This window comes from Carassius carassius, chromosome 32 (genome assembly GCF_963082965.1).
Source record: "Carassius carassius chromosome 32, fCarCar2.1, whole genome shotgun sequence".
NCBI lineage: Eukaryota > Metazoa > Chordata > Actinopteri > Cypriniformes > Cyprinidae > Carassius > Carassius carassius.
This window is the reverse complement of record NC_081786.1, coordinates 12,748,793-12,774,474: the sequence shown is the minus strand read 5'-3', so window position 1 is coordinate 12,774,474 and position 25,682 is coordinate 12,748,793. Positions and strand designations below refer to the sequence as shown.

At 36.9% G+C, this 25,682-nt stretch overlaps 2 protein-coding genes across 2 annotated transcripts; both read left to right on the top strand.

Annotated features, from left to right (window-relative positions):
- The first annotated feature begins 571 nt into the window (after positions 1 to 571).
- On the top strand, positions 572 to 15,717 carry plb1 (phospholipase B1). Its single transcript, XM_059520388.1, is given in 43 exon segments — positions 572 to 738; positions 1,107 to 1,160; positions 1,258 to 1,321; positions 1,660 to 1,694; positions 2,555 to 2,606; positions 2,693 to 2,744; positions 3,620 to 3,676; positions 3,785 to 3,853; positions 3,939 to 3,991; positions 4,075 to 4,156; positions 4,272 to 4,376; positions 4,781 to 4,849; positions 5,128 to 5,196; positions 5,525 to 5,614; positions 5,695 to 5,755; positions 5,845 to 5,903; positions 6,236 to 6,309; positions 6,459 to 6,502; positions 6,915 to 7,023; positions 7,449 to 7,500; positions 7,725 to 7,805; positions 7,922 to 7,987; positions 8,233 to 8,333; positions 8,456 to 8,537; positions 8,666 to 8,685; positions 8,687 to 8,768; positions 8,861 to 8,956; positions 10,107 to 10,178; positions 10,257 to 10,334; positions 10,427 to 10,487; positions 11,405 to 11,463; positions 11,543 to 11,610; positions 11,698 to 11,741; positions 11,905 to 12,004; positions 12,082 to 12,133; positions 12,520 to 12,600; positions 12,826 to 12,891; positions 13,362 to 13,456; positions 14,453 to 14,534; positions 14,617 to 14,721; positions 14,933 to 15,028; positions 15,108 to 15,182; positions 15,276 to 15,717. Coding segments are annotated over 43 exon segments (3,282 nt in total). The 5' UTR covers positions 572 to 623; the 3' UTR covers positions 15,531 to 15,717.
- A 686-nt stretch (positions 15,718 to 16,403) lies between these two features.
- Positions 16,404 to 23,918, top strand: LOC132112748 (serine/threonine-protein phosphatase PP1-beta catalytic subunit-like). The gene is made up of 8 exons (XM_059520389.1): positions 16,404 to 16,558; positions 20,344 to 20,475; positions 20,799 to 21,029; positions 21,189 to 21,293; positions 21,426 to 21,497; positions 22,177 to 22,328; positions 22,398 to 22,532; positions 22,618 to 23,918. Exons 1-8 carry the CDS (start codon positions 16,438 to 16,440, stop codon positions 22,720 to 22,722), a joined length of 1,053 nt encoding a protein of 350 aa, XP_059376372.1. The 5' UTR covers positions 16,404 to 16,437; the 3' UTR covers positions 22,723 to 23,918.
- Positions 23,919 to 25,682: the final 1,764 nt, after the last annotated feature.

Below are 25,682 nucleotides of genomic sequence, written 5' to 3'. Positions count from 1 at the left end.
TCAGTTTTAATTGTGTTAATAATTGAGAAGTGTTGAACAAGAAATCTGCAGTTGCTTTGATGAATTTATTGGCTGAATGAGGCATTTTGCATGAATAAACAAAGAAATTCAAATTGACAAAATGTAGTGTTGCTCAGGACAACAGTCAAGAAAACATGTTATATCATCCTAAGGTAAAAAACATGGCCCCATTTGCGTAAACATGGTCACTATGTTAAGACTGTCTTAAGAACCATTTTGATCAGCTAGCTGTTAGCCAGTATTGATTTCTGGATTCAAATTTGGCTATTTTAATGTATGTATTTTATTCATACATATTTATGTAATTATTATTTAAAAAATTATGACCAGTCTTAAAGAAGAAAAATTGGATGCCTTGTTAGACTCGTCTATGTAGTTTATGCAACCGGCCACAGGACTATAGATAGCCAATATCTTTCCAATAAACAGCTTGATAAGATCTATAAAAATAAATTCCATGCCATCTACCTTGAAACATGCAAACTAACAGGAGGCGTGTCTGAGTGATGAGGGACATTTCAGTCATATGTTAGAGCAAGTGTTACCAAAGGTTTCAACAGTTTTGTTCATAACTGCTCTTTACCCCAAGTGGCTCTAAGCAGATGAACCAAGCAAAGAAGCAGATGATTCTTTCCATCATGGGAATAAAAGATCTTACTTTCTCTTCCTGTGCACAGATTATGATCCTGGCTCTTCTAGCATGCAGGTGTTCAGCAGGTATTTAATCACTTTTGATATTCCACCACTCCGCTTCCACTTCCAGCGCTCTGCATAAAGTTTCCTTAGATTATTTTTCTGACATTTTAATGACTTGGTAGTATTTTAGAAATGATTTTCTCCTTTAGCCTATACCGAGAGGTTATGAATTACTCTACCATTGAGCAGATGTGAGACTGCATGTGTTATACACTTTCTATGTGTCTTCTTAGTCTTTAAATTCTAATTCATCCAATGCAATATACTGTAGGTAATGCATTTACCAGAAATTATTGGTCACACAAGTTTTGCTTCCATGTCAATACAATGAGTCAAATCTGTTGATGTGTGCCATTGTCTTATCAGGGTTTGATATTGTGTTTCTGCAGTTGAATCTCTGCATTGTGCTGTTTCATCCCCTTCACCCAGCACTCCAATTTCTGGTAAAGGAATCTACAAGACTCTTGTGCACAACGAGAAAAGTAATTAACATCTAGTCTGGATATCAGTGTATAATTTGTCATATCATCCTTTTCGCAGTGCATTCTCTGAGGCCAGCTGATGTGTCCGTGGTATCTGCACTGGTTATGTCCGATGTGAAGAGGTGTGTCCAAATTTATGTCCAAATATAAGTGCATTAAAATATCAATTGTAAGCATGAAAGACTTACTAACATAGAGCAGCACATTAGTTTAACTAAAGTTAATTAATACCTAAATTCAGGCCAGGCTCTGATTTTAAAAGCTAAATATTAATCACACAGCTGGTTTCTGTCTGTTTTGTTATTCCATAATTAAAATGAGAACAGAATAACATAGTAAATAGAATATGAATTATATGTTTTTTAGATCAAAAGAATTTGATTTAATTTGTTAATTTCCTTAATTCAAATACTATTATCATGCCACTCAAAATTATTAAATTGCGTGTTTTCTATGGCAGATCTGATGAAATTAGAGCCCTGAACATGCTATCTGGTAAGGTCTCAATATTATTCTATAGAAATAAACAGACACATAATACCATAACCCGCATTTAGTTTTGTACTTGAACTGCATTCAAATACCATTGTTGAATCTGCATGGCTTTCAGTTACCTTTTTTTTTTATTGACTGAGTAACACATTGATAGAGCTCACAAGGCCCTTCACATGCATCTGTGTGATTATCAGGCTTGATTAAACCAGATCGTTGCATAAAGGTTTAGGAAAGATTGAGCCTGAGTCCTTGAAATGAAAGTCAAGGCCAGAGGAGGGATACACACGCAGCCATGTATCTGAACAAACAACACTCTGGTCTTTGAATGTTCATTTTCTGAGATAAATGACATGACCGAAAAAAATTGGCTGAAACATATTAACACATAAAACACATATTTTAGCCTAAATTGATTTTATTACGAAGAGGAAATCCTTCAAACATGTCCCTAATCTCAATCAAATGTGATAATATTGTCTTATCTTCCACACTAAAGAACTTTGTTTTGGGTTTTGAGTCAGTTGGCCTGATATTATTGGTCTGTTAACTACTGTTTGCGATAGAGTTATCGATGATTGTCTGCTCTGATGTCCTCTGGAAAACCTCAAAGGACTACAGCTATCTTTATTTCTCCTCTTATGAATGCAACATTGTTTAGTGTTTCTGTAAATTCTGTTAACTAATTGTTAAAAGATAACTAATTGTTAAGTCAATAAAACAGGTGCACCGATGCATGCTAAGCACAATGTGTATGTGAGGTGAAGATGGTGATACAATGCTACTTTTCAGGTATCTGAAAGAGAGACAAAGGCCTCAGTTTTACAAAAACAAAATAACATCTTTTCACTTTTCTACCTTAGAAATATTGTTCACCTTTAACCCAGATGTGACAACTGTTGTACCTGAACAAAGGTATCATAGAAAGAAATTAATATCAACTATTTAATTACAGATGCTACATTTTCTGAAGGTTTACAATGACTATCTTTTTGTGACAGAAGCTTAATGGATCACGTAGAGTACATGGAGTCACTCAGCAGCCCCACTCAGGTAAAAACAGTCAGGCCTTTATAACAGTTATTTCTGGTCTCCAGTTTCCGCTCATTTTTCATATGCGGTAGGAGCTGTGTTATTTTAAGGTTTTATTCCACATGAGCTGCTCCCCACACTGTAGCGTCACATATAATAATATTTTCCTGTGTTACGGACATCGCCATCTTTCATATCTACTTTAGTCACTGTCATTATAGTAACAGGTGCTATTCTCAGTTAGGCTTAATGAAAGAACAAAAAGGTGGACTTAAATCAGTTATTCATTCATACAGTACAACGAATGACTAGAATGTTGTGAGTACTTACACTAAAGCTGTTATTAAATGCACTCGTCAAATTTGCAGGTTACATCATTGCATGAGTAGCCCAGGTGGCGACATTAGCGAGTATTTATTAATTTCATTTATTCATTAATTCAACCAAATGCTTCGAAAAAAACACAGATTCATTCAGGAACATAACAACCGACTGTCTTTATGAACTAGTCATTCAGTCGACTCTTGAGTCATTTACGATCCAAACAATTTGAGTGTTTGAGAGTGAAATGATGCTTTATGAGTGACTCGAACTTTCAAAAACGCAGATGCATTCAGGATGGAAACACTTGTTTCTTGCTCGTAGACGTAGACATGTAATGATTGATTAAGCTTGTCTTCATTTGGAAGTTTATTTATATTTTTGGCAGGAGCAAATAGACAAACTGGTAATATTGTGTTTAAAATGTAAATGTACTCTACCAACTTAACTGTTGTATAAATCCAATATGAAACATTGCTTAAATAAACACTGTAAGGTAGACGTGTTATTTTATAAACATGAGCAATCTACCATTTACATCCATTAACATCTCTTGTGCTGTCATTCTTGTTCAGTGGAAGTTGCTCCTGTTCTTCATACCAGTCGATGAGCTCTCTGTGTGTACGGACCAGGTCAGACATTTGACCACAAATCCTATCAACCTCTATAACTTATTACATGGGACTTCGAAACAATCGAAGTACAGCTTTAATTCTATACTATTCTGCACTTGTACTTAGGACTTGAATGCAACCATTGATGCAACAGTAAATAAAGTTGAACAGACACTGGACTCTCTTCATAAGAAGGTAAAGACAATATCCTTCAAACAACAGTTTTGAATCAGTATACTGAGTTTGTTTACTACAACAGCTTTCTTTTCTCTCTCTCTAGTTGAAAAATACACTGGTTTATGTTGTTGTTTGGAGTGGACTTTCACATGACCGGTCAGTATGAGACAACTTTCTGACAGTTCTGATAAATTTCTGCAATGAACAGTTTAATTTAATAAGGTGTTTATGTTTTTTAGAGTGTGTCAGTTCCAGTGTGAGAAAAGATATGATGAAAACAGACGCAGACTGGATACTATAGTACCCATGGCTTTATTGCAGGTACAGTACATATAATTTGTTTACAAAAACACAAACACTGGTACACGGGTGACTCTTGAATGTCTATGCTAAAATAGTTTTACATTGTCAAACAGTATATATGTTTATTGAACAGGAATCTGTCAGTGCTCTTCTAGAGAGAAGAGGCTGGTTTGGTGACCGGGAAGATTTCAGCGTAATGCTTCAATCCAGTCCAGTGCACATCGAACTGTCAAACCCAGTGAGTCTTTAATACTCAGAGATCATTTTAAACAGGCCACTAGATAGTCAGACAGACAGACAGACAGATAGATAGATATTGTAGATATTAATAGATATGTATTGCATCAAGAACATTTATAAAGGCCAGAACCTCTAGTAATGAAATGTATTGTTTTAATAAAAGTGCACGTAAACTTGTGTATTTTACTTTGACTTGAAGATATTAAATAACCAAAAATGACTAAATATAAATCTTAACCTTTCTAGTGATTCACTGCATCAGACTTGAGAGAATGTTATTTGTTTCTGAATCAATTTGCTCTTCTAAAAAACACAGATATGACTCACGCAGTGCTGCAGAGACATGACCACTATAGCAATTTTTGTAAGGATAATTTGGCATGTTATTTTTGTTGTTTTCAGATGAAAGCCTTTACATCGGACTCCTCACGTGACATAAGCTTGTTGACCATACAACTCTGGACTAATTTGGTAAGTTAATATTAATGCAATCAATGCATGTGTACATTGTTCTTTTGGTGTAGGGGTGAAATCCTGGACACTTTACTTTCAAGATATAAAAGTTCAAAGTGTTAAAGGCCCTGATGTGACTGATAACAGGTAGACTGATAATAAGCTCTCAGTGATAGCATCTAATCTGAATCTTATTCAACCAAGAAACACATCTCAAACCACCTATCTAATCTTGCCTTTATATGACGAAGAACTGGAGCCCACTTTTTGACCAATCCTGATTATTCTCTTTCCAGCTGCAGCCAATGACAGATAAGACTGAGATGAATGGGCGGGGCATATTCACCATTCCGTGCCCCACAAAGGTGAGGGAGATATTTGATTTATGACCCCTTCTGCATTCATAATGACAACTGCTGAATCATAGTGGCTTTATAAATATGGCTTTATCTCACCAAACGGTGTTCTGCGCTTCCCGAAACTTTATGTTTTACGCAAGTTTCTGTCCTTCACCTGTGATAAGGTGAAAGTATTTGAGTTCCGTTTCATTTTTTATAGCACTGACTTTATCCTATATATTTTTGTGTTAGTGACTCAATGTTCACAATGTGTATATTCAAGTCTGGGTGATATTTTTTCTTAACAGACATAAACATTCACATATGCCTTATTAAACCTGTTGTTCTGTCCCAGGAAAAGCCGTTTTTGCGAACACATGAAAACTCATACCTGCCTGAGCTCAATAACTTCCAAACAGAGGATCCCTCTCCACTTTTCCACCCAGTTAGTCCATTCTCACTATAAGTTGGCCCTGTTGCTCCGACTTACAGTGTGTCTAACTTGTGCTGCATCTGACTTTTCAGGTGATGGGGAGTGAGCTCACCTGTGAGGACAGGTCTCCATCTCCCAGCATCCCTACCTCAGGTAAACAGGGATCTCAAACCTGTTGTGCACCCTGGCTAGAAATAAAAAGGAGTTTTTTTTAAGCACGTTTCTGTTTGTCTCTTCTATAGTCCATGCCTTACGGCCAGCAGACATCAAAGTGGTGGCAGCAATGGGTGATTCTTTGACGGTAATAAACATACACATTTTAATGTATTAATGATATTTGCTAATACCAAAGATACTTTTTAACAAATATGCACTACAACTGAATGTTTGGAGTCTGTAGGAATTTTTTTAATGTTTTTTAAAAGAAGTCTCTTATGCTCAAGGCTGCATTTTCTTTGTGAAAAATACAGTAAGAACAGTGATAATCTTTTGTAACATATTAAAAGTCTTTACTGTTGCTTATCACTTTAATGCATGGTTGCTAAATAAAAGTACTGACCTTACTGATTGCAAACTTTTGAACAGTAGTGAATTCATGAAGTTGTGATGTCATTTCCTTTCCCCAAAAAACAGGCAGCCAATGGGGTGGGTGCAGCACAGAACAATCTTCTAGGTGTGCTTACAGAGTATCGCGGCCTGTCATGGAGGTGAGTGTCTACCCCGATCACACTGTGAACCATCAGTTTATTGTGCACAAATGTTGCTGGTTTCGTTTTATCCATATGATTTACAGGATAAAATTCAAAATGATCAATGATCTCATGAGGCACAGATATATTGACTTTTTTGTTTTCAGCATTGGTGGAGATGGGAACCTCACAACTACAACCACTTTACCAAGTATGTGCAAGCTGTCATGTTACTGTCATGCTCTTATTATTGTGTACTGTAGATTTATGATCAATCATTAAGAAGAAACATAATCAACACAGAAATGATTGTAGTCATAAAAAATTTTTAAACTACATAATAGCTGATCAGATGACGCAAGAGTTTATACAATAAATAGCTGCTTTTTAATCTCTACTATATACTACATAACTTGAAGTAGTCCAGGGGTGAAATTAGAGGTCAATTGAGCATTATTCTTCAGTCCCTCCTTTAAAAAAACCGCAAGCCATGTACAGTATGTTTACCCTTACCAATCTATCTATCACATTCAGGGATTAGATAGACATGCAAATCAGATTTAGAGTGATTATGTGTGTGTAAAATAATGTGTGTGTGTTTTTTTTTTTTTTTTGTCATTTAGATATATTGAGAGAGTTTAACCCTTCAATCACTGGCTATTCAGTTGGAAAAGGAAGTGAGAATTCTGCACGGAGTTTTCTGAACCAAGCAGTTCCAGGAGCCACATCGGAGTGAGTAACTTCTCTTATAAACCAGTGAGGAGTATGAAGCATTGGATTTTTGCATTAAAACTAAAAGCATATACTGTATATACATACATATTCAAGTTTAAAATGCAATTTATAGCAATGATGGCAAAGCTAATTTTTTTGTAGCCATTAGTCTTCAGTGTCACATGATCCTTAAGAAATATTGCTAATATGCTAATTTGGTGCTCAAGAAACATTTCTGATTATTACCAGTGTTGAAACTGTTGTGCTGCTCAATGTTTTTCTAGAGACCATGATACCCTTTTTTCAGGAATTATTTGATCAATCGAAAATGTAAAAGAACAGCATTTATTACAAATAAAAATATTTGATTCTGTCACTTTTGATAATTTAATAAACTTAATAACTGAGTAATAACGAGTAATATGTAATTTTTCATTTTGCAGTGACATGGTCACACAAGCTCATGCTGTCATTAAAAGAATGAAAGAAGACTCGGTCAGTCATTCTCAAAATCTCACATACATTTACTTTACTCCTGTTGTTGAAAATGTTGTCACAATGATATAATTATATTTTCGATCCTCCGATTTTTATTAAGGTATCATTCATTTCGGTTGTATGTTTGAGTTTTTTTTTTCTGTAAAATATTAAGAAATATTAAGACACAGGATGCAAAATCTTAACATTCAGACTGGCTGAAAATTTCTGTCTCTTTTCAGCGAATTGATTTCCAGAATGACTGGAAGATTATCACAGTCTTCATTGGAGGAAATGACATATGCGCCCACTGCTCTGATACTGTACGCTGATATTAATAGAGCCTGTTTTATCTATTATCAGAGTTTCAGTAATAAATCTGCAATTACTACTATCTCTCTTAATCACTCTCTCTCTCTCTTTCTCTTTTTCTCCTCAGCGGTACTATTCTTCTGATAACATTGTGAAGTATATTCGTGAGGGTTTGGACATATTACATAAAGAGGTGAGGCAGTTTTAGCTCTGGTTTTGTAGCGTTCTCTCTCTCTCTTACTCTCTCTCTCTCTCTCTCTCTCTCTCTCTCTCTCTCTCTCTCTCTCTCTCTCTCTCTCTGTTTATATATATTGGATTGTAGTAGAAACAGTCGTCAAAGAATCTATCTGACTGCTTTTGTTAAACCAGATTATTGATAACAAACCTCCAGTGTAAATCGCTGCTGCTTGCTGGAGTTAATCATGTGTTCTCCTCCAGGTCCCTCGTGCCCTGGTGAATTTAGTGGAGCTCCTGGATATAATTCCACTGCGCCGCCTCCATCAGGACCCCACTCTTGGCTGCCCCACCTGGCTGGTAAAGTGAGTTTTGCCCTATATACTGGCTCTCCTGATTTCTGCTTGATTCTGGTAGAGCATCTGATATTTTAAGCTTTTGGTTCTTGTTAGTCTTACATTATTTGCTTTGTGTTTTATTTTTTTAGCATGTTGTGTCGCTGTGTTCTGAAACCTAAAGATGGATCTCATGAGTTCCAGATGTTGCAGGAGTTCAACCAAGCCTACCAGGTACACAACATATCACATTAAAATGAATTTATTGTGTAAACATCTGTATTTGAATATTTATTATGAATTGGATTATTGATAATACAAGGCAAATGTACAGTTTACATGCTGTTGTGTTTTATTCTCAGCGTGGTATGAGGGAGCTGGTGGTCTGGGCGATATGACACTCATGATAACTTCACAGTGGTCCTACAGCCATTCTTCAGAAATGTGTTTCTCCCTGTGTTGGAGGTGCACGGCAGTCTCACATCATTTATTACACAAGCAATCCTTTTGAACTGTTAGTTCACATTATCTTTGTAATTTTTACCATGCTCTTTTAGGATGGGAGACCAGACCGTTCCTATTTCTCTCCAGACTGTTTCCATCTCAGTCAGAAAGCTCACACGCTCATGGCTCGGGCTCTCTGGAATAACTTGGTAAGCATATGAGTTAAAAAGATATGTTCATGTATGTAACGAATTAAAACTCCATAATCATCGGGAAGAAGGAGGCGGGAACTGCCGGACAATCAAATAAGATTTAATAATGACAAAATAAAGACAAAACAGATAAAATAAATAAAAACCACATACAAAATAAAGTCCAGGCCTGGTCCTCTCTCGTCCTTCACTGTCGTCGCTCCAGTATTATATCCTTCCATTTATATCCTGGACGGCCCTCGGCAGACGGCACGACATTCCTCCGCCTCCTGGTGGACGGCGACGGCTCCTCCGGTTTTGGGCAGCCGGCATGAGTCCCCCGTTCCCTGCTCCTCCGGATTCCTTCACAGAGGCAGCAGGCTCCGGCCCCCTGGCGAATGGCGCCGACTCTTTCGCTCCTTCACGGACGGCAGCCGCCCCTCCACATCACGGGCGGGCGGCAGCGAGCTCGTCCGTCCCCAGCAACTCACTCCAGCCCACCGCCTCGAGCGTCCATGGCGACACACTTCCTCGCCTGCTCGATGGCACCGCGGATTCACCACAGCGGCGAGGGATCTTCAGCAGCGCGTCCCTCCTTCTCCCGGGCTTCGGCACCACTGTAACGAATTAAAACTCCATAATCATCGGGAAAAAGGAGGCGGGAACTGGCGGAAAATCAAATAATTTTAATTTTAATTTTATTTTCAAATAATAATTTATATCCTTCCATCTCCTCCGTGGGACTCAAGACCGGTGGGTCGAGCAGGTGTCGCTCATGCTCATCTCCAATCACTCCACCGGCCTTGCTCTGTTCCCACGTCTCTCGGCACAGCCCCACTCGTCACAATGTATAAGCCTCATAATGTTTTTATTAATATATTTCGTGTAATTTAAGATGCAAGTGTTTTTCAAGCATGTTGTTTGCATTTATTTATTTATTTTATATATTATTTTATTTACTGTAAATGACTGATGCTACTTCAGCAATAACCTCTTTGTGGATGTGTAATTGAATTGTGTTAATTTACAATATATAATACAGTTCAACAGGAAAAAATACATTTCCATAGACTTTCTTAATATGTTGTCATTTCACAGCGTCTTAACTCTCAAAATGGATTTTCATTTATTTATTAGTTGTCTCTCTCTCTCTCTCTCTCTCTCTCAGATGGAGCCTTTAGGTAATAAGACAGATAGTGAAGATTTTACTGCAGGTATCTCTCTTAAATGCCCAGAAAAGGTGAGTTTAAACTGTATAATTCTTCTTTAAACTTTATCATTCTGTCACATTTTAATACCTTTTCCTATTCTTCTTTAGTCGTCCCCCTATTTGAGGACCTATCACAACAGCAATTACACATACAACACCCCTCCTCCTCCTCCTCCACCTGCAAATGTAAGTCACACAGGTATATTACAAACAATATTAATAAAATACAATAGAACCTTAAAGTGATATTATGAAATGATTTCTCCTTTTCATTTTAGAATTGGGGAAGTGATTTCTCATGTGTGGACACAGCGCCCTCTGACACTGTGCCAACATCTGGTAAGAAAGAGAGAGGGGAGAAATTAATTTGCTTAATTTTTCCCACCAGATGACCATAACTATCCAACTCTCTAATTAACTATTTCTCCTTTTCTTGTATTTTTATTTAATAATCTCTGTTTTATTGACTTTAAAGTATTACAGTGTTGTATTTATTAAAAGTCATGCAATATTTTTACTTTGCTAAATTTTATTTTGGTACTTCATTAACAGATATATAATATATGTATATGTAACAGACACATACTGTGGATTGACATTCTGTTAATGAAATAGCAAAATGTAAAAATGTTGCATGAATTCTTTGAAATAAAGTGCTGTAATACCTTGAAAATATTAATGAGGATACAATTTGTAATATATAAAAAGAAATTAAACATATATATATATATGTTTTTTAATTTCCAGTCATTTTATATATATGTGCACATAGGTTTATTGAGAGGGATAAAGATGTAATACAGGCTTTCAGATGTCACACCATTGATTTTTATTGTTTCTTTTTTGTTGTGTTTCGATATCAAGGCAATCACAGTTGAGATGAAGTTTAGATACAGAACTGTTATGTATTAACATAACCTCAATAACATTTTATTAGTATATTGCATGTAATAAGTTATACAAATGTTTTATAAGCATATTATATTATTTATTGACATATCTATTTATTTTATTTTGTATAAATGACTGAATGTTTAAATAAAATATTAAGAAGGATAAAAAGAAAGATTAATAATAGATAAAAAATACAAGAAAGAGGAGAACCTATGTACATAAATATAGTTTATGGTTAGAGACAAGCAGGCAAGATATCCTGCCATGATTTATTATCCTTTTAGGTCCAAGTAGTGCTGCATTGTTGCTTTGTTGTTGTGTTCAGGCATCCAGTTAATCACATAATGACATTTCTTTCTCAGTTCACAGGCTGCGTCCAGCTGACATTAAAGTGGTGGCGTCTCTGGGAGATTCAATCACTGTAAGTGTGTGTGTATATTTTTGTATGTTGCGATTCTTTGTCATGTAATTATGATTCTCTCTCTCTCTGAATCTGTCAGGCCGGCTTTGGTGCAAAAGCTGAGAACCTTCTGCAGTTAGTGGATGAGGAGCGAGGGGTTTCCTGGAGGTGAGTTTGTGACAGTCTGCTGTATGCCTTTGGAATTGCTTTGTTCTACAGGTTTTCTGAGTGTTCTGTGTTTAATTTAATTGATAGCATTGGTGGAGATGATACTTTGGAGACTGTCACCACATTGCCAAGTGAGTATAACCTTATGTAACACTTGATGTAATTTTTACTAGCAGTTTGGTTATATTGATTAGAAATGATACTCCAATGGCTCTGATCATTATTAGCAGATTTGAATTGATTCTTGTTTAACAACATGATAATAACTAGCGCCTTTTGTCATTATGTTATCAGATATTCTTAAGAAGTTCAATCCAAATGTTTTTGGCTTCTCAAAGGGGAAAAGTAAACGACCAAATGGCTTCAATATGGCAGTGAGCGGTGCCAAAGCAAGGTAAGGAACACACATAAACACATAAAAACTCAGTTCACAGTATCCTTTCAGCTAATGATTTCTTCCTCTCTATTCAGTAATATACCAGCACAAGTGAGGGATCTTATCACAGCTTTAAAGGATAGCATGGTCAGTATGCTTATTCAATCTATTAAGTTGACTGAAAAAAATAAACTGTTGCAATTGGCAACAGGCGAGTAACACAAATTAAATGTGATATTTTACTGTGGAAAAACTTAAATAGCATGTTCTTGAAATACATACTCTACAAATTTGTTTTAAACACAACTTTGAAAAAAAAACACAATGTTTTTAAAGTTTTGCTTTAAATCATTTTCTGTTGAATAAAAAAATACATCAAAATGACAATGTTTGCTGTCTTCTGTAATTTATAACTATATTTTGTATGCATGTGCCAACTCCTTGCTGCATAAGGCAAATTCCACCAATTGTTGTAGGGCAATAAACAATCTAATTTAATCAATTTTTTTTAAAACACTACTTTCATTTTTCAGAAAGTGGACTTTGAGAAGGATTGGAAACTGGTGACACTATTTATTGGGGGAAATGACCTTTGCCAGTACTGTCACGACCGGGTGAGTGTATGATTAATATCATATGAAGGCTTTCAGCTCCCCGTCATAAATTGTTTCTTCTTGCGCCAGAGAACCACAGCGGTGACCTTTAAGCAGCTAAAATACATTTGATTACTAACAAACAGATGTGCCACTGAGTCATTGTTAATGTTTTTTTGTATCTAAGACCAGCAAATAACAATTCAATCCGAAAAAAATGTATGGTTTGTGTTTTTCTCTACCCAGGCTTCTCTGTCTCCTTCTAAGTACATCGGTCACCTCAGAGACAGTCTGGACATGCTGTACAATGAGGTGAGAGAGATGCATTTACTGAACCCGATCACATTCATTAATTATTAGTTAGTTATTCTTATTAGTTAGAAAATCATTATCACAGGGTTTTTTACACACATTTTCCCATATATTTAACACAGAAAAATGCTTTAATAATTGTGTGTTTTGGTATTTCCTATGTTATGGGGACCAAATGTCCCACAAGTATAGTAATACCAGTAAATGTTGACATTTTTGGTCCCCATGAGGAATCAAGCTTATAAATCATACAGAATGAGGAGAAGGGTTACGGTAAGGGGATAGGACAGTATAAAATACATTAAACCTATGGAATGTCCCTATAAAAAACATGGAAACCCAATGTGTGTGTGTGTGTGTGTGTGTGTGTGTGTGTGTGTGTGTGTGTGTGTGTGTGTGTGTGTGTGTGTGTGTGTGTGTGTGTGTGTGTGTGTGTGTGTGTGTGTGTGTGTGTGTGTGTGTGTGTGCAGGTTCCCAGAGTGCTGGTAAATTTCGTCGGAATCTTAGAGATCGGGGATCTGCGAATGATAAAGAGGGACACACTGGGCTGCAGCCTCCTGCAAGAGTAAATACTTCACTAAACAGATGATTAAGGCCCAATCCCAATTCTATTTTATAGAATTGTGAGTGTCAAGGGGTAGGGGAGAAAATATTCCCCTAAGGATTGGGACACCACTACTATGCCGTCACACGTCATCATACGTCTTCTAGATCTTACAATACACACATATACTGGTGTGCAGTGTGCATTAGAGCCTTTAATTATCGTTCTGGATTAATGAGCTGCTTATTGACACACACACATATCGGAAATCGCGCAGCTCACACATTCAGGAGAAAATAAACTTGTCAACGCTGCCCCATGACTTTTATTAAAAACAGTTTAAATACTGAATCGCTACATTATATTTTCCAGCGACGAGAGGATACAATCGCTGTTTTTAAGTAAACTCACTCTAAAAAGATAAACGAACAGACGGGAATACACGCAACTTTTTTTTTTTGCGATTTCTTATTATTGGGGGGATTAGCCCCCATCAATGTCTACAGCAGTTATGGCCCTGATTAGACATATGCTGTGGCACTATCATGCAGTCTGTACTGATATGGACGTTAGCAAATATTAGCGATTTTTTTCTAACATTTCTTTGAGTAACATGACCGTTAATATGAACTGACAATTGAATTTAACATAAAACAAATGAATACTTTTCGTTAAAATCTTTATTTATGCCAAAAAAGCTTACATTTACTGTATGTGTCTTTTTGTTCGCTGTAGCAGCCATGTTGCCGAGATAATTCATACCCCTTCATTTGAAGTGTGGTCCCGAAAAATCTTTTTTTGAAGGGCTATCTGGCCCTTCCCCTTACCCCTACCCCTCCAACCAAAAGAGAATCGAGACACCCCTACCTCTCCACGTGAACGCACGAAACGGAGGGGTAGGGGAAAGGGGAAGGGCTAAGGGGTAGAATTGGGATTGGGCCTTAATCTAAAAAGCAGTGTACTTTATCATGTTTTTTCTTACACAACTGCATTTTTTTGACTACATGTTTGCGACAGGAACATGTGTCCATGTTTTCTGGAACCTCGTGAAAACTCTCCAGAAATGAATGAAATGAAGAAGGTCAACAGAGATCTGCAGGTCTGTAGCCATCAAGTTGTCAGTTCATTGATGAGTGGGCTTTAGATAATCTTGACCTTCAATGTGTGGTTTTGTGCATCAGATGGAGACTGAAAGGCTGGTGTATGGGGGAAGATATGATGGAAGACAGGACTTTGCAGTGGTGCAACAGCCCTTCTTCAAGAACTCTGTTGTTCCAATGGTCGAGGTTAGCGCTCTTCAAATATCTCTAAAACACCTCATGTATCATGAGATCACACATAAACAACACATTCAGTTATAAATTATTTTTAAATATGTATATAAATATTTTAGATTAATGTAATGCTTATGGAGTCTGCCTTGAGCTCGCACTACAACAGATAAAACCTAGAGTTTCAGTATCAAACTTCAAGATGAAAAATCTCTTTCTGCTTTAGGATGGCACACCAGACCTGACTTTCTTCTCTGTGGATTGTTTTCATTTCTCTGAGCGTGGACATGCAGAGATGGCAATTGCGCTCTGGAACAATATGGTAAATACATATACATACACACAATCTCACAGCAGCTTTCCTATATTTAACAGCATTTTTCCTGTGTTTTCGGTTTTAGCTGGAGCCTGTGGACAGTAAACAAACCTACAATAATTTCACATATGACCGCAGTAAGATCCAGTGTCCCACAAGGGTGAGTAAGGTGATGTACAATAGAAACCACTGTAAGAGCAAGATAACCAAGCATGGTCTTTCAATTAATGCTATCTCTTCATATCTTCTCCAGGAGCATCCCTTCATCTTTACACGAATAAACAGTGGCTCTGATGTCTCTACGACTGTCGTACCTGCCACAGTTGCCCCAGGCACCCCTCTCCCTGCAGACTGTCCCAACGATGCTGTGCCGGGCTGGGCAGCTGCTCTTCTGGCTGTAGGAGGCTTGATTATTGGTTGGGTCGTAACCTGGATGATCTTCTACTACAGAGAACGAAAGAACAGAAAGAGAAATGAAGGCAAAGAAATGAATGGAACTAAGTTTTAATAAGACTAAAAAAACAACAACATTATAACATATTGATTAAACCCACCGCAGGTTTGACTTTAAACCCTATATAAACACTGACAAGTACTTGATGATGAAATGTTTAAATGTCAGTAAATTATTGTATTGCTGTAAATTATTTCAATTATAAATAATTGTAATACTTGTATAGACAGTTATTTCATTTTAATAAAACACTTAAATAAAAATATATATTTTTTGTTTAATATTTTAGTTTAATGTGTAATGTGTTCAACAGTATTTTTGCAATTGGTATGTTATATTTTAAAAGATTTATAGATTATTATTTCCTATTATATTTCCTAGAAATAAGAGAATTGTAACTCAGACTGTAAAAATTTTTACTTTTTAAAGCTGTTCTCTCAACTTCTGTGTATCATCTCTTTTTCTCTTGTCATGCGCTCCTCTGATTCAGTTCTCTAGTATTTTAAAGTAATCAGTGGATGCCAGCTTCGCTAGTAACCCAACAAAGCCTCTGGGATACTAAATTATCAGTTAATATAAATTTAGTTAAGACAAATGTTACTTCAATTTGTTATGTTTAGGAGCATTTGGTTATGGGAAACCGATGGCCTGCTAAAATGCAATAAACAAAATGAATCATTTTCATTGTAATTAATTTTACACCCACTGTAATCCTAATCAATCTTAATAAATTATAACTGACTACATATTAAATATAAGTTAATAAATAGGCTAAATGCCTAATTTAAACGTACTCTAATAAAAATCCTCCTGGAAAGGCAACCAAATAAACAGATCGCCAAACGGTAAACAATAGAAAATTACCATTAACAATTACGTTGCTTTCAACAGGTCAAAAGTTTGCCTTCAAATATTCATGAAAAGATCATTGATATTGACGTAACAGCTTGTAACTAAGTGAATGACGTCATTACGCGCGCCACCTAGCGGCCGTTACTGGAAGCGTTGCATGCAGAACTCGGCTCTGAAGATGGCGGAAGGGGAGTTAAACGTTGACAGTCTCATTTCTCGGCTTCTTGAAGGTAAGCCTTTTGGACGTAAAGGCATTTTATATAGCGTTTATATAAAGATACACGGTAATTAGCTACTCGTCTTGATCTATTTTTCTGCTGGTGAATGTGGAATTTTGCTCGTAAAGCGAGTGCTTAGCTTCGGGTCTCTAACGCCTGTTTATAAACACGACAATGGCCCTGGGGTTTGGACAGCCTTCATACCAGCGATGGGAGTTTCAGATTAGAGCTAACCTTGCCTTTATCTACCCAGGCAGGGAAAGTAGTGAAGGCCTGTAGATTTTTATACATCAGTTGGTGAAGAAACCGGGCAAATGAGAGAGAGGGTAGGACGATGCGGTGTCCGCTGCGTAGTTGACTTCAGGCGAATGTAACCGACGTAATTCTGATTCTCCATTCGACTCTCTTTACTGTATTCGCTATACAAGTTAACCGTTTGATTACTATTGATTAATGTTACAAGTGTGTTTTCTAAATCCTCCTAACACTGAATTTGTAGTAATGTTATACTAAATCTTACACATAATGGTAATGGTAACGTTACACTAAATGCTACAGCGTTACGCTAGCTAGTCTCTGATCGCTGTTTTTTTTTCTCTTAACAACGTTTAATTGTATTCAGTTCTTATAATTACGGTTGTTGGTGTAACATAAATCACTGAATCCTCTTCATGAACCAATAAATATTCTCTTAAAACATTAGACTTTATTCTTTTAGTAATGTTTCACTGTGTTTAGTTTATGACTTTATTTGTTTTTTTTCCTTAGTAACATTACAGTGTTAACTTACATGCAATAATAAAGTGTTCATTATCATTATGAAGAGGATTCAGTGTAACGTTGCTTAGGAGAATAGTAAAGGGAATATAGCATAACCTTACTAAATTAATACAGTCTAACTTGAATTTAGTGTAATGTTGCACTAGGACACTATATATTATCTTCATAATATTTCACTGATCTTTTATCAACGTTATGTTACATTGATGCCTTTGGGACATTACCCTGTATTCTCTTTAGTAATGTCACACTGAATTCGTTTCGTAATGATAATGCACACTAAATATTCTCTCATTAACTTTACAATATATATTTAGTTAGTAATGTTATACTGTATTTGCTCTTACTGTGAAGTAACTTTACTGTGTGACTTTGCTAAAGTTTAACTTCACTTTGTTTATTAGTATGAAGTGAATAATTAATGAATGGAATGGTAATTTTGTTCTTTGTTAAACTGTATCATCTGACCGTGAAATACATTTAATTTTTAATAATTAACATTAATAATATTTCATTATAATCTTCTGCAGTGTGGTGTTTGGCAGCGTGGCTCTGTAATGGTTCCTGTACTGTAGACTGGATTGTTGGCTTTAATAAATGCCTTTTTTAAATGCTGGATCCATTTACTAGCCGGTAAAGAACATTTTAGAGAAAGTAAGACAGAGTAGTAGTAAGACAAACGTTTCTGTCTTAGGAGACTTCGGTTTGGATCTTACCCTCGGACTTCTGTTACTAAACAAACTTCTGCTGTTCAGTTACTTTTGCTAAAGGCAAGTGTCGTGGACTATTGCACCACCCTGATAACCAATATGGCCTCGTGCCCGTCCATCTGTCCCAACACCCTCCTGCTGACCCTCACTCAGCAATGCCATCTGTGATTCTCTGTGTGACCCTAACATCCCGCTTTTGCCTCTTCACATTTCGATTCTCATGGTCTCTCAAACACATCTCTGTATGTTTCTCTCATGTTCCATCTGTGTCTCTCAATCACACTTCTCTATCTGTGAAGATCAAGCGGCCTGCTGTCCCACGGTGGTCGTCTAATGGCTGCCCGTCAGGACTTGGATAGTCTGTAGTGGGAAAGTGGATGAGTTTAGCTTGTCTGTGTCATTTCTTTCTTATGTATTATGTAATGTGACCCTAACATGATTAACAAGGAATCAGAGCGATGAATTAGTTTTACAAATTTTAGTCGATTGCCACTTTGAAGTTGTTTCTGGCGAGCTCATAATCTAGCTCAGACTGGTCTGGACTGTGGCTTGTCAAACACACATGCATACACACAATTAGATTTTCCTTATGTTTAGTCATGCTGCAAAAACGGGCATTTCATCAACCATAGAATTATGCACATACTTCAATCTGTACAAATGGCATCATTTTTGCAACCTTGTAAAGTGCTCTGTGCTTTACTCACACACACACACACACACACACACACAGTAGTTGGCGTTACAGGGTTCTTTTCAAAGAGTCTCCAACATTTCTGGTTTGTGTGGGATATTGTGAGGGTGGACGGCCTGAAGACTAAAATGGTTCATGCTATTATATAACTGTAATCATCACTGTAAGAAAAGAGCACAACTTTTCCTTCTCTGTGACATATATACTGTCTCTCAGCTATTCTACTTTTACTCCCCACACACACGGCACACACACTTTTCTAATCTGTCATTCTCCTTGTCTGTGAATTATGGCTACAGGTTCTCGCTAGTTTCTTTCCATCGAAATTAAGTTCAGTTCTTAGACAAACTGCTCTGCAGAATGGTTGTTTAACAGTCTCGGCTGTGTTTGGCAAGGCAGAAACATTTCTGCAGAATTCCAGACACTCTCAAGATTCCCACTCACACAAGCAGCAGAATTCACTGACATCACTGTTGTGATCTAGACGTTTCAAAATATTTATTATAAAATGCATAAAAAAATGTTTGGGGTTGGTATGATTTTGAAAGGATTTCAGTGATTTTGAAAGGAAAATGGTAATATTGTGAAGTATTATTATAATTTAAAATAACTGTTTTGTATTGGAATGTATTTCAATTTATTCCTTTGATGGCAAGGTTGAATTTCCAGCAGCCAAGACTTCACTCTTCAGTAAAATGACTTTCTTAAATAATTCTAATATGCTGATGATTTCATGTTTAAGATATAGATATAGATGGTAAAAACCATTGGTCTGTTTATTATTTTTGTGGAAACCATGATAAAAAAAATTCCAGGATTCTTTGATTAATAGGAAATTGAAAATCATAGCATTTTTATGAAAACAAAAAAATAAATAAACTTTTGTAACAATGTAAAAGTATTTGTCATTTTTTAAGTCAATTGAATGCATCCTTGCTGGATAAAATTATTAATTTTAACCCAAACTTTTGAACAGGAGTATAGATCATAAGAAAATGTTCCAAAAAAAGGATCATAAGATAAATCAAAGGGTTATTTTTTTATAGTGTAACTGTGACTTTTGACTATTGACAGTCCAATTTGCAGCCTATTCTGGCCCAATTAGACAGCAAGAGCCCTGTCTGATAAGCATGTGAACTTAAATGTTTATAGTGTAAAGACCAGTGTGAGGTAAAAAATAAGATTAATTCCTATTATTCATTTATATAGTTAATTCATTTATATTCCTAGTATTCAAATATATAGTTCTTCTCGTAGATATCTAGCCAACCGAACATAACTATAAATGTTCTCCCAAGATTTAATCCAAGATTGAATTCAAATTCAGTGCCTAGTTCTTTCTCCGAAGTGCTTCTGCGGCTTCTTATAAACATGCCTTTGTTTCCAGGCATCAAAAATCTGATCAATCAGATCAGAGCCAGTTTGGCAGATTGTGAAAGTCTATTTTCGTGTGCAACATGTTTCAGTGGATGCCTGTATAATAAGTGGGTCAGTATGAGCATTGAGTGATTAGAAAATCCCACATTTGACCAAGTTGTTGAGGCTGCAATAAAGTTGTCACACTTAGAAAATGATGTTAACCAGATGTTAACAAATGCTGTCTACTGTTCCAGTGCGAGGATGTCGTCCAGGGAAGATCGTTCAGATGACGGAAGCAGAAGTTCGAGGACTCTGCATTAAATCTCGAGAGATCTTCCTCAGTCAGCCCATCCTGCTGGAGTTGGAGGCTCCACTTAAAATCTGTGGTAGGTTCGATACTCCCCTTCTCCAGAGCGGAGAACATCTCCACTGTTTTAATTACATTCCTTCCTCTCCATCTCTCAAGGTTTTGGAAATCAGTGTGTAAGTAGAGCAGGTTATAAATATGGATTTAATGAGGATAGGTTTGAGGTCATTTCTCCTCTCGCTGTGGGACACCTGAGACCCCGTGTGTGTGTGTCATTAACCTGAATTTCGGGTGTTGAAATTCTAAGGCCATTTTTCTTTTCTTTTTTTTTGAATCCCAATCTGACAAAATCCATATAACTTTATTGATTTTTGTCAATTGTATAACTCTCTCTGTCTGTAGGTGACATCCATGGCCAGTATACAGATCTGTTGAGGTTGTTTGAATACGGCGGTTTTCCACCGGAGGCAAACTATCTCTTTCTGGGTGATTATGTGGACCGAGGGAAACAGTCTTTGGAGACCATCTGCCTCCTACTGGCCTATAAGATCAAATACCCTGAGAATTTCTTCCTCTTGAGGGGAAACCACGAGTGTGCCTCCATCAACCGGATCTACGGCTTCTATGATGAGTGTGAGTGTCTGAGCGCTTGCATAAATATAAATACACCAAACTTTAACACACACCCACACCAAACAATCTGAAACCATATTGATTTCTCTCCCACTGAACAAACTTTCAGGTCACGGATCATACTTTATTGTTATGATTATGTACGTTTGTTTGTCGCAGGCAAGCGCAGGTTCAACATAAAACTCTGGAAGACGTTCACAGACTGCTTCAACTGCCTCCCAATTGCTGCTATCATAGATGAGAAGATTTTCTGTTGCCATGGAGGTGAGAACGGGTGAACAAATGGTGGATGGTTTTATGGAAGTGACTCTTGGCCTGATGAAATAGGTCAGCTGAGTCTAAAAATATTAATGCATGGTCTTTGTAACACTTTTTCTGTCTGACACCATCTCCTAGGTCTCTCTCCTGATCTGCAGTCAATGGAACAGATTCGTCGGATTATGCGACCGACTGACGTCCCAGATACAGGTCTGTATGCGCACATCTTACAAAAACAAATACTTGCTGAATCACTAATGTCTCACTTGTAGGATCTGACTACCTTGACAAAGGATACTCCACTTTTCTTGTATTTATTTCTGCATTTCCTACAATTGAATTGTATTTTACAATTATATTTTCTACAGTGTCATTTTAGTATTATGTGTACTATAGTTTTCTTTAACATTTATGCATTTGTCAGATGCTTTTATCCAAAAAGACTTATATTGCATTCATGGTACATATTTTCATGTCAGTTCTTTGCCTTCCCTGTGAATCGAACACATGATCTTGGTGTTGCTAGTGTAATGCTGAAGGAAGGCTATTTTTATAGCTAGTTTTTATTAGTATTTTAAATGAGCTTTTATTTTTAGAATTTCAATTTTCGTTTTTGTTTTTTAGTTTTATGCTGCTGTAATTTTTATTAATATCTTTCTTTTTTCTTTTTTTCTTTCTTGTAATTTAGGTTTAATTTATTTAAATTTTGAGTTTTAGTTTTCATTTATTTCCAGCTTTAAAATTATTTCAGTCACCTGGCATAACATTTTATTGCATTTACATTAAATATTGGTTGACCACTAATAAAGGCATTATTTAAACAACCAACACATTCTGATGGAATGAAATATTGTCACAGATACATATTCTCGGTCTCTTGGTCTCCCAGGGTTGCTGTGTGATTTGCTGTGGTCGGACCCAGATAAGGACGTTCAGGGATGGGGGGAGAACGATCGTGGCGTTTCATTCACTTTCGGTGCCGACGTAGTCAGCAAATTCCTCAACCGCCACGATCTGGACCTAATCTGCAGGGCACATCAGGTACCAAATCATTTTAATCAGTCAGGATCCAATATTCATGCTATAACTTGTGTGTGTCGTGTTTCGCAGGTGGTTGAAGATGGTTATGAGTTCTTTGCAAAGCGGCAGTTGGTGACTCTGTTCTCAGCGCCAAACTACTGCGGGGAGTTTGACAACGCCGGTGGAATGATGAGTGTGGATGAGTCTCTCATGTGCTCTTTTCAGGTGTGTTATCATCCACACACACACACAGACACACACATATGCATTGTATTCTCACAGTACATTCACACACTCTTTTCTCTCTCAGATCCTGAAGCCATCAGAAAAGAAGGCAAAGTATCAGTACAGCGGGGTCAACGCAGGGCGACCTGTGACCCCGCCCCGTATGGCCCAAGCCCCCAAGAAGAGGTGAACGGCTCGCCTCCCAGAACCACACCCTTCACCCCCCCCCACCTTCAGCAAACTACCCCCTACATGGGGCAGCTTTACCTTCCTAGTTCCCCCCAGTTCCCGAAATCTCTCTATTTGCTCTGCCAAACCTCTTTCTCTTTTCTTAAAATGTGTGTACAGAAATTTTGCTGTGACCAGTCGAATTCTCTTTTTTTTTGCTCTGCTTGTTTGTTTATTGGTATTTTAATAACATAAATAATAATAACAATAATAATACTGCTTTGGGAAGCAACTCTTGAGCAGAATACACGCTCACAAAGATCTCAGTAGTGTCCTGATATATAAGCATTTTATTAAACTTTACTTCAGTACTCTTTGATTAATGTTGATTCATCACACATTGAAAGAGTGGCGACTGTAAGTATTTGAAGGCTGTTGTGTATTTCGCTACACTCTGAAGTTTCAAGACCAGAGGTTTTCACGCGCGCACACAAACACACACTTAACTCTGTCAGGGTGCTTGATCACAGGTCAGCAGACACTTTACATGAACACGGACACAATCCATTGTTGATGAACTAGGTCAGTGCGGACAGAGCTGGAAAAGGGATTTTAACTTGGATACCGTGACATACACACACACACATTTGCACAGTTGCATTTACAAACAGCATTGCATGTTCTGTTTTCTTAATACCTCTGGGATTTACAGCGAAGCTCTATAGACCTTTGTTTAACGTGCTGTTTTTATGTCTTACGATAGTAATAATTCAGGAGAAAAGTGTCACGGCATAACACTTCTTTGCATGACCCTTGTACACGTCAGTAATCATCTGTGAAATGACTAATCCACCAGCCATTTTTTTTTTCATTGGATAAAAAGAAGTAGAGCCTCCAAGTATTGGTTCAATATTTAAGAATTGTACTTGTTTGAAGTTCCCCGACATCATTTAGAAGCTTAAAACTGATTCTGTTGGATTTGTTTAAGAACTTATAACCTAAAAGAGTAGCACATGCGACTAAACAATGCCTTTCTGTGAGGGACAAATTTCCTCATGTCAATATTCACCTAGTCAATAACATTTTTATTTTTGTATGTTGCAGTTTACTTCTTCTCCTTAATTTATTTCCATGTCGGGAAAGCTATCAAAGTGTTCTAAAAGCAGTTCATGAGTTTTGTATAAGTGGGCTTCAAACTTAATAAATGGAAGAAATCTCTCTTTGCCTCTTCTGTTTTTGTGTCCCTTAGCAACCATAAAAATACCAGGCTAATTAAAGTGACGGAGACCATAGTTCTGGATACTGTTCAGCAGAATTTTTCCAAGTGTTTCAATAAAATAAGCAGCTCTGTAACACTGTGGATGAGGAATCTGTGGTCTGTCGTCATGGCTACTCCGGCCATGCAGGTTCAGCTCTATTTCAATGCAGACAATGAGCTAAAACTGTGTTTAGTAAATTGGAGTGCCTTCTGAAATTTCACAAGATCGATTCGTTTAATGACCTGAATAAATTTCTTTAATCGATCAAATTAAAATTTTGCCCCTGCTGCAGTTTTTGTGCATATGAAGTCTGTCCTCAGTAATCTGAGCTTTGATTTAAAGATACAGTAAAGTAGGACATGTTCCTAGAGCGCTTCAGTTGATTCATGATATGTTAGGGACATGATTTTTCCTTCATTTGAATTGACGAAGCAAACAGGATGCAGGATATCAGTTCATATTTGAATGCAAGGAAAAATTCATTTAAGTTTTTAACTGGAAAAACTTCAGCTGTGGTCACATTTACAGCTGCTCTTCAAAATTTCAACAAATACAGTCATTTTGATGAGTATTGCCTGATGTACTTCCAGCTGTGAAATGTCCTGTGATTATAGTGATTATATAGTGCCCAGCTTCAACTTTAATGGTGTTTTTTTTTTAGGGGGGGGGGCGGGGGGGGGGGGTTAGTATAGTTTATCATGAGTGTTCGATCACAAGGTTATGACCTTGTTCCCTCTGATCGTCCATCAGTGTGCGGCGTCTTCTCCAGCACTTTAGCCCTTACAGGAGCTGTAGTCCAGGTCCAGGCTGCGTTCACTGCCCTCCTGAGTGGCTCATCAAAGAGGCAGCCACAGAGAACGAGGCAGGGCAGGACCACGTGCAGTTCCACCAGGAGCCAGACAAACAGCAGGAAGAGGCCGGCTGTCAGCAGCACAGATCTCACTCAGCCACCAGCCTAGCTGTCTGTTTCTTAGCAACTGAACAAGCCTGCAGACTCTGACCCTGTTTTGTGAGGTGAAGGAGATTGATCAGTGACAGCTTTAATGTGTTTCTTTATTACCTGTTGGTCTTGAGTTATATGTTGATCTGCTGATCTGTTAGATGTCTTCATGGAGACCTCATTGCCTCCTGAAATTCTTCTCTTAACAAAACTCTCTTCTCCATGACCAGGTTTCTTGTATAGAATATTTTATTTCCTGAGTAAATCTATTTACAAATGTGTTCTTATAAAGCACTAATGCACGCAAAGGATTCTGGTACTAAAATCTTAATTTTGCTGTTGGGTAAGTGAATTAACAATAAAATTACATTGACAAACATTCATATTTATTGAAAATGTTATACATTTATTAATTACAGTATTTGTATTTTGCTTGATAATTTGTAGGCTACCTTTTACTTTTTTATGTCAGGTTCCATAGCCCTGCCCCATATACTGTGACAACAAGGTCCACAATGTTAAGGTATGTGTCGATAAAGAAAAAATCAAGCGTGACAACTAGCCCTCTAATTATTTAACAATAGATTCTCTTAATCAAAGTACTCTTTAATTTTAAAGTGTCACCAACAGGTCATAACATTCATATATATGTGATGTTTGTTTTGTATCTGTATTAATGCTAATCAATACAACTCAAACATATAACTTTAAAATATATGTTATATATTTATATATATAACTGTTATATATGTATATTCATAGTTTACATATACATTTTTCTTG